Here is a 10,000-nt window from a genome sequence, read left to right as displayed (position 1 = left end):
CCAGCGTTCAAATTAGTAGAGAACAGAATGAAAGCGATTTCTTGCTTCCCCACTTTCATTTCAGATCACCACACTCAAATCTCTCCCCAAATGTCCATCACTGTAGTGGCAAGCAAAAGAATTATTATTTTCATCATTATTATAATTCTTTTTCAATAATTAAAAATTATAACTGTTAAAATGTAGAAGGGCTCTGATCATCATCATCATCACCATCGTTCAACGTCCGCTTTCCATGCTAGCATGGGTTGGACGATTTGACTGAGGGCTGATGAAACCCGATGGCTACACCAGGCTCCAATCTGATTTGGCAGAGTTTCTACAGCTGGATGCCCTTCCTAACGCCAACCACTCAGAGAGTGTAGTGGGTGCTTTTACGTGTCACCCGCACTAAGGCCAGTCAGGCGGTACTGGCAACGGCCACGCTCAAAATGGTGTACTTTACGTGCCACCTGCACAGGAGCCAGTTCGGCAGCAGTGGCAACGAACTCGCTCGAATGTCTTTATACGTGCCACCGGCACAAATGCCAGGAAGGCAACGCTGGGCACAGGTGCCTTCACAATTTCGCTTTCGCTTGCCCCAACAGGTCTTCACAAGCCGAGTTTAGTGCCCAATGAAGGAGACGACGTTGGCATGGGTGCCAGTCGTCGAATTTAGTTTGATTTCGATTTCAATTAAAATCTATCTGAAGTTACAACACAGTTGACCATCACATCTGCTGCAAGTTCTAACCATAACCAATTACAATTCCATTTTCAGAAAATAGATTCTTACGAAGTACAGCTGTGTCTGTTTGGTAGCCAAACTGAATGACCATTCATCACAATTTTTTGAAATCACTCACTCACTCTGGCAAGGATGGCACCACTTGTTTTACTGTATTGACATTGGGGCTTTGCTATAGAGTTTGGAGCTGCTGAGAGAAAGCTGACTTGACCTAGGACACAAGAGAGCAGTGCTTGCATTGAAGAACGATGTCACTGTTATAGCATTATGGTACATCAGATACAAAAGTGATTGGCATCATTCTGGTGGAGTAACAGTAAGTTGTACTGATTCAGAGAAATGTCTCCGAGTCTCAACCCACACCTGGAGAGGTAAGTCTATGTAGGAGAGATGGTTCATTTGTATGACAGAGGGTGCAATTTAGGCCCTTGGGTGGGTCAGGATCAATCAAGGCCTGCAAGTGGATAAAATAAGTTGTAACATGCATGGCCAGTATCATTTAGACATTAGTCATCATGATGGATATGGGAAACCTGCCAAGTGAGGACATTTTAAAGACAGAAAATCCTTTAACTGGATATAACTTTATTTAAAACTTTTCATGTAATTGTGAATTTTATAAATATCTATTATATTACTTTATTGACACTTCTTTAAATTAATCAATCATTTTTAGTAAAGAAATCTGAAAAAGAAATTTAAAAAAAAATTGCAGTGGAGGTGCTTACTTTGAAACTAATACCAAAAAAAAAAAAAAGTTCCAGTCTTCTGTTTTGATGACATTACTCTGCAGAAAATATTTTCAACTCTTATGCATAACTCATGTAAATATAACATCTACATATAAGTTTGGAATACTGAAACGAGCAGATGTGCCTCAAAAGGACACAGATTCGATTTTAGCCTTATCTACATAATATACGAATATATATATTTATATATACATGAAAATGTGTGTATAAATATATCTATGTGTTTGTGTATACATTTGTCTCCATATAAATGTACTGTTTTTAAATGAGAACCATCATATAATCAAGGTGGTTTGTCTCCAGTCTTGTGAGAAACATGTCTGGTTATGGGGAAATATTTCCTTGCTTGGAAACATGGGGGTTGGTGATGGAAAGGGCATCAACCTGTAGAAAATCTACTTCACACAAGCATGGAAAAGTGAGAAAGGACAATAACGTGTACGCACACACACACACACACATATCTTGAATTTGGTTTTCATGTATATTCACACCTATGTCAGGAATGTTGGTTAATGACTAAAAGTGCACAATTATGAATACAAGCAGTTGAAATGGGATTACTCCAAAGGATCTCTGGAGTAACAGTATTTGGCAGGGAGCAAGATTTGGACATCAAGGACTTGTCCAGGTGGAGATGCTCCTTCACCAAATTGAGGGATCACAGCTCTGGTACAATGAAGATTAGAATGTCACAAGAAAGACTTTTCAACCTGAGCCAAATGGCAGGAGACCAAGAAGATAATATCCATAGTCTGAGTTGGTCATGTTTGGAAATCTAGTCAGAAAGTTTAATGACACAACACCTATCCAGGGTAGAACAAAAGATGGATGGATCATGGTGGTATTATTATTATTGTTCAGTAGTTTTATTTTTATAATGTGCTTTCATTTCACTACCGAGCGCAGCTCTGTGTGCCTTGGGTATGTGCTGTGGTTTGCTGTGGGGTTCTTATGGTTACTGTATTGAAAGTGTTTTGCGTAGGATGTGTGCAGTGTCCAGTAGTGCAATTTTCTGTATGTTATATATATTTGTAAGTCCTGGTGTTTTTATTATGTATTTGTCGGAATATTTTTTTATTATACCTAAGGCGCCTACTATGATAGGAATTGTTTCTGTTTTTAGATTCCACATTCGCGTTACCTCTATTTCCAGGTCTTTGTATTTTGAAAGTTTCTCCATTTCTTTTAGGGAAACATTGTCATCTGCTGGTATTGATACATAAATTAGAAAGCATTTTTTTTCCTTCATGATGTTTGTCAACTATATCTGGTCTATTGGCCTTAATTTCTCTATCTGTGTGTATTGGCATATCCCAGAGTATGGTTGCTTTCTCATTTTCTGTGACCTTTTCTGGCGTGTGTTTATACCATCTTTTTTCTGTTGTTATTCCATAGTGTTGGCATAGCTTCCAGTGTATATAGGTCCCAGATCTGTCATGTCTGTGAATATATTCCTTCTTAGCCAGGACTGGGCAGCCAGAGATAATATGATTTATTGTTTCTTGTCGATCTCCACATATTCTACAGTTACTTGTTATGTTTCTTTTCATTATATGTTTTTATTCATTTCTGGTGGGGAGGCTTTGGTCTTGTGCAGCATATTATTATTATTATTATTATTATTATTATTATTATTATCATTTCTTCTCTGCCTCTATAAAAATGCTTGTGTTTATCTAAATCACCACCACCACAAGAGGTATACCACAAATACTGCTCTGATGATGCTACTTACCTGAATAATGAATGTGTTTGTGTTGATTTCAGATAAGCTCCAAAAGAGAATGATTCGCCAGGAACCTCACAGTGATATGGTTTTTATTGTGCATGAAGGCATTTGTGTCTAGATAAGCATCCTGCCTGGGAGAATAATTTACCACAGATATCACAGTGATATGGTTTTTATCGTGCATGAAGGCATTTGTGTCTAGATAAGCATCCTGCCTGGGAGAATAATTTACCACAGATATCACAGTGATATGGTTTTTATCGTGCACGAAGGCATTTGTGTCTAGATAAGCATCCTGCCTGGGAGAATAATTTACCACAGATATCACAGTGATATGGTTTTTATTGTGCATGAAGGCATTTGTGTCTAGATAAGCATCCTGCCTGGGAGAATAATTTACCACAGATATCACAGTGATATGGTTTTTATTGTGCATGAAGGCATTTGTGTCTAGATAAGCATCCTGCCTGGGAGAATAATTTACCACAGATATCACAGTGATATGGTTTTTATTGTGCATGAAGGCATTTGTGTCTAGATAAGCATCCTGCCTGGGAGAATAATTTACCACAGATATCACAGTGATATGGTTTTTATCGTGCATGAAGGCATTTGTGTCTAGATAAGCATCCTGCCTGGGAGAATAATTTACCACAGATATCACAGTGATATGGTTTTTATTGTGCATGAAGGCATTTGTGTCTCGATAAGCATCCTGCCTGGGAGAATAATTTACCACAGATATCACAGTGATATGGTTTTTATTGTGCATGAAGGCATTTGTGTCTAGATAAGCATCCTGCCTGGGAGAATAATTTACCACAGATATCACAGTGATATGGTTTCTCTCCTGTGTGAGTACGTTTGTGCTTTTTTAAAGTACCATATTCAGCAAACGCTTTGCTACAGATGTCACACTGATATGGTTTCTCTCCTGTATGAGTACGCTTGTGTCTTGTTAAGAAATCAGTTTGTGAGAATTTTCTATCACAGATATCACAGTGATACGGTTTGTCCCCAGTATGAGTATGTTTGTGCCTAGTTAAGCCACTACTTACAGAGAATGATTTACCACAGATGTCACAGTGATGGGGTTTCTCTCCGGTATGAACGCGAACATGTATTGTTAAGGCATCACTCTTTGGGAAGGATTTACCACAGACATCACAGTGATATGGCTTCTCTCCTGTGTGAATGCGTCTGTGAGTTTTGAGATCATATTTTTGAGAGAAAGTCTTGTCACAGATATCACAGGCATATGGCTTTCCTGTTACTTTTGGCATCTCTCAAGCAATTATAACAATCCTTTTAGTTTCTCACTAAATTTATTTTTCTATGATTCTTACTTTATCACCAGAAAACATGGACATTGAGGGTGTATTTACTGTTTTTTTTCCTCATCGTCATTTAACGTCCGCTTTCCATGCTAGCATGGGTTGGACGATTTGACTGAGGACTGGTGAAACCAGATGGCTACACCAAGCTCCAATCTGATTTTCTTATATGTATATATTTTTAATCAATGATATTTCTCTACAATATTTCCATCAACTGAGGTCTTTGTTGCTTTATAAATAAAGATGCTGTGAATTCCTACATAAACTTACCCAAGCTTAATTAGATATACAGAAATATCTTGAATACATTTCAGACAAGGAAGCTGAGAAATTTCCCTGTTAATCCCAGTTCAGAAGAAATGTTTTACATAGGTTTATATAAACAGGGTTACATCTGTTCTGTATGACATCTTCCATTAACCGTGTTGTGATGATGTAACAGGAGGTAAGAATTCTTTTCTGCCAATGCCATTTGATGTTCTGAAATAATAGAGAAACAGAATAAGATGTAGAGAATAAGTGGCTGTGTGGTAAGTAGCTTGCTTACCAACCACATGGTTCCGGGTTCAGTCCCACTGTGTGGCACCTTGGGCAAGTGTCTACTACTATAGCCTCAGGCCGACCAAAGCCTTGTGAGTGGATTTGGTAGACGGAAACTGAAAGAAGCCAGTCGTATATATGTATATATATGTGTGTGTGTGTGTGTGTGTGTGTGTGTGTGTGTGTTTGTCCCCCCCCCACCACCAACGCTTGACAACTGATGGTGGTGTGTTTACGTTCCCGTAACTTAGCAGTTCGGCAAAAAGAGACCGATAGAATAAGTACTAGGATTGCAAAGAATAAGTCCTAGGGTCGATTTTCTCGACTAAAGGCGGTGCTCCAGCATGGCCGCAGTCAAATGACTGAAATAAGTAAAAGAGTATATGTGTAACAAACAAAGTAGCTAGTTAGAAAATCTCTAGCCCCAAATTGTACAATCAGGGGATACCACCGTCTGCCAGAAGATGGCTACACCAGGCTCCAATCTGATTTGGTAGAGTTTCTACAGCTGGATGCCCTTCCTAACGCCAACCACTCCGAGAGTGTAGTGGGTGCCTTTACGTGCCACCAGCACGAAGGCCAGTCAGGAGGTACTGGCAACGGCCACGCTCGAAATGGTGCATTTTATGTGCCTCCTGCACAGGAGCCAGTCCAGCGGTACAAGTGCCAGGAAGGCGACGTTAGTAACAGTCACGTTCAAATGGTGCTATTTACGTGCCACCAGCACGAAAGCCAGACAGCTGGTGCTGTGGCAACGATCACGCTCGGACGGTGCTCTTAGTGATTTACTGGTACTGGTGCCATCACGATTTCGCTTGCCCCAACAGGTCTTCGCAAGCCGAGTTTAGTGTTCAATGAAGACGTTGGCATGGGTGCGCAGCCAGCAAAAGAAATTCAGTTTCTACAATACACACCTTCTAGTGAGAGAAAATCCTGGTTAAGTGACAAATCGATCAAATTAGTAAAATTTTAATGTTTAAAACTTGTATACAAGAACAACACGCAAATAATTTGTGGGTTGGCATTAAGATTGACATAGATATGGAAATTTAAGGTTCAAGAGGGGGAAAAAAAGAGCAATTTAACTCCAATTCTTTTACTTGTTTCAGTCATTTGACTGTGGCCATGCTGGAGCACCGCCTTTAGTCGAGCAAATCGATCCCAGGACTTATTCTTTGCAAGCCTAGTTCTTATTCTATAGGTTTATTTTTGCCGAACCGCTAAGTTACAGGGACGTAAACACACCAGCATCAGTTGTCAAGCGATGCTGGGGGAACAAACACAGACACACAAACATATAAACAAACATACATACACACACACACACACACACACATATATATATAATTCCATATACGACGGGCTTCTTCCAGTTTCCGTCTGCCAAATCCACTCACAAGGCTTTGGTCGGCCCGAGGCTATAGTAGAAGACACTTGCCCAAGGTGCCACGCAGTGGGACTGAACCCGCAACCATGTGGTTGGTAAGCAAGCAACTTACCACAGAGCCACTCCTGGGTCAGAGAACAATTTGCTTTTTTTTGTGACATTGAAGACTGCTAAATATCTGCTTAGTGTTTGTCATAGGAAGGGCTCCACTCATTTTTAGTTAGACATGTGACTCCGGAAAAAGGAGCAGGCAGTCTTTTGAAATAATTAGAAATAACAGCCAAATCTTTTTTTTTTTATACCTTAATTATCTACTAACAAATTCAGAAATAATGGTTGGGAAAAAATTTTATTTTACAAAATTTCAATTACTAAATCTACAAAAATATTTGATTTGAGCAGTTCAATAAATAAATACATAAAATAAAATAAAATTGAATAACAGAATGCTAACATAACAGGAAAAGTTTTTACTTTGTCAAGAAATGCATTTTCTTATACATGTGAGATAAGTTTCCATGGGGGAAAACACGCATGTTTGTTCACAATTAAAATGACTTGCAACAAACTCTTTCGGTACACCCACAATGATGTGGAAATTTGAGGTTCGGAGGCGGGGGAGGGGGGTGTAGTACAACTCCAATTGAAATCAATATGACATCACCATTACATTTAGATCACTTGCTGTCCATTTGAACTTTCTCAGACACAGCAAGGTCGTGGGTCAAGCAGAAGCACATTAATTAGTCAAGTGGAAGCACATTAATTTTGACCTGTCAAAGAGATTTTCTCACTTGCTTTGACATGAGAATTTTAGATTCAATTTCTAATCTCAGCCAGGAAGAGAAATTCAGTTTCTACGCAACCAATTCTATGACCACCTACCTACCCATCATCTCTTGTACCCTTTAAAAAGGAGGCACTGTTGCTATTCTTCTGAAATTCCAATTTCTCTATTTTGCAGACGAAGTATCTCAGAATGTGTATCCCAAGAATAGAACTCCCTTGGACCAGAAAATATTATTGAGTCCTTGAAGACAAATGGTAGAAAATGTGTGCTTGCACCCTGCAATGAGTTTTCAAAAGTTAAGTCATTCTCATGACGGATTCGCATGGAATTTGTAGAGAATTTCATTAATAAGTATCTATTTTTCTGGAAGTCGTATGAAGCAACAAAGTCGGGGTAGAGGGGGCATGTGTGTGTAGGAATGTCCTATTGTATCCTAAGTTCAAAAGCTGCCATTATTTACAATTTTGATTTTGTATTTGAAATGCTTGTAACTGTGTCTGCAGTTAAGAATGACATTAACATGAAAACAGCCATTCAGTGGCATGAGCTTTGTCGAGATGCTTGCTTAGCAAAACTGCTGCAGGACAAAGCTCCGCTCGATGGTCCAAAGATTTATGAGAGCTTGTTCTTCAAATGGAAGAACAATGTAGGAAGAATGGGTCAGAGAACATGGGTTGTTGGATGCTATGACACTATAACTAAAAAAGGATTTCTTTGTGTACCCGATAGGAGTACAGTGACATTAGAGAATGTAATCAAAGAAAAAGTTCTTCCAGAAACTATTGTTGTTACTGACAAATGGGCAAGCTATTGCAATCTCCAAACATTCGGCTACATTCACCATACGGTGAATCATGCCCAAAATTTCGTAGATCCAGACACCAGGGCATGTACGAACCACATAGAGGCCTATTGATAGTAGATGAAAAGGCATGTAAAATATATAAGTGGTTCAAATGGGGACATGCAATGGTCACATGTTGATGAAAGCATGTACAAACAGTTTTTACAACATAACGTTGGAAAATGAACTGCAAAATTTCAACAAATTTCTGGGACATATTGCTGAGATTTTATCCCCAGTAAATTCCAATGGTATGTAACGTGGAATCTTTTTGATACTATATCAAACTGAATTTTTTATTTTGTTTTTTGTTGCATTTGCATCCAATGATGGTGACCATTACATCTTCTATTTTCAAATGCAATGTCCTCCTTGAAGCAGCATCAGGTGTGAATTTTGGATCCACCAAATATTTGGTACTTCTTTGGAATTCCTCATCCCACCCATATCTTTTGAACCAAATTTTCAGATGCCTGTTTTCGATATTGGAGATAATGATTTTGCAAAAAAAAAGCCAAAAAAATTTCGTTTTAATTTCTCCCCACCCATCGACACACTTCTTAAAGCAATGTTAAAAATTGACTTACTTAATAATAATTTAAATAACGAAGTTAAATTGTGCTTATTTATATACCTTTTTAATCAAATTCACAGTATGTTTGTCACTAATTTCTCATGGTAACTCTTTTACACTTTTACTTGTTTCAATCATTTGACTGCGGTCATGCTGGAGAACCGCCTTTAGTCGAGCAAATCGACCCCAGGACTTATTCTTTGGATGCCTAGTACTTATTCTATCGGTCTCTTTTACTGAACCCCTAAGTTACGGGGACATAAACACACCAGCATCGGTTGTCAAGCGATGTTGAGGGGACAAACACAGACATACAAACATATACATACATATATATATATATATACAACGGGCTTCTTTCAGTTTCCGTCTAGCAAATCCACTCACAAGGCTTTGGTCGGCCCGAGGCTATAGTAGAAGACACTTGCCCCAAGGTGCCACGCAGTGGGAATGAGCCCAGAACCATGTGGTTGGTAAGCAAGCTACTTACCACACAGCCATTTTTTATAAAACATTTTTTTATTTATTTATGTTTATTCAAAGAAATTAGGAGAGGCGGGGGTTGAATTCCGAGTATCTTAGAAAGCATTCGATATCTCCCACCCTCCCCAGATGAATAGCATATCAAACCACCACCAGAAAAGTCGATATGGTAGAAATAACAGCTAGATGACTGTGTGCCAGGTTCGCCCTTTGTGTCTGCATGTGCGTTTGCCCATCACCGCTGCTGTGTTGTCTCTGCCGGGTCGTGGTTTCCCTCGGCCCACTGTGTGTGTTTGCCTAAACATTTTGAGGGGGAGGGCTAGTCGATTACATCAACCCCAGTGCTTGACTGGTGGTGGTACTTTATTTTACCGGGTACTACTAAAGCAGCACGGTCCCGAACGCGCAGTCGCGCTAGCTAGTCGTGAGTGGTCGATCCTAACCCTAACCCTAAACACGTATTCATTTGCACACGCGGGTTAGGGATAGGGTTAGGGATAGGGTTAGGGTTAGAGTTAGGGTTAGGATCGACCAAGCGCGACTGCGCGTTCGGGACCGTGCTGCTTTAGTAGTACCATTTTACGGATCCTGAAGTCAACCTCGGAATGTAAAGACGGACGAAATGTTGTCAAGCATTTTGTTCAGCTTTCCGCCTTTAATAATATGATATTGCTTTCAAATTTTGGCACGAGCTCAGTTAGTTCGGGGGGAAGGGGTAGACGATAGTATTGACCCCAGAACTCACACGATATTTCTTCTATGAACTCTGAAAGTATGTAAAGTAAAGCTGACCTCGGCGGAATATGAACTAAGAAAGGCAAAGACGGACGAAAT

General features: G+C 39.5%; 1 protein-coding gene across 3 annotated transcripts in view; it reads right to left on the bottom strand.

The window, feature by feature from the left end:
* Positions 1–1,295: 1,295 nt before the first annotated feature.
* The window catches only part of LOC128250966 (uncharacterized), a 474,572-nt gene continuing 465,867 nt past the window's right edge, over positions 1,296–10,000 (bottom strand). For all 3 annotated transcript variants that reach the window (XM_089343197.1, XM_089343196.1, XM_089343195.1), the window contains exon 2: positions 1,296–5,028. In XM_089343197.1, coding sequence (XP_089199323.1) covers positions 3,973–4,494 — 522 coding nt within the window. In that variant the 5' untranslated portion in view covers positions 4,495–5,028 and the 3' untranslated portion in view covers positions 1,296–3,972. The remainder of the gene's footprint in view (positions 5,029–10,000) is intronic.

The sequence above is a fragment of the Octopus bimaculoides genome, chromosome 27 (assembly GCF_046866305.1).
Source record: "Octopus bimaculoides isolate indiv1 chromosome 27, ASM4686630v1, whole genome shotgun sequence".
Classification (NCBI taxonomy): Eukaryota; Metazoa; Mollusca; class Cephalopoda; order Octopoda; family Octopodidae; genus Octopus; species Octopus bimaculoides.
This window is presented reverse-complemented; position numbering and strand designations above follow the sequence as displayed.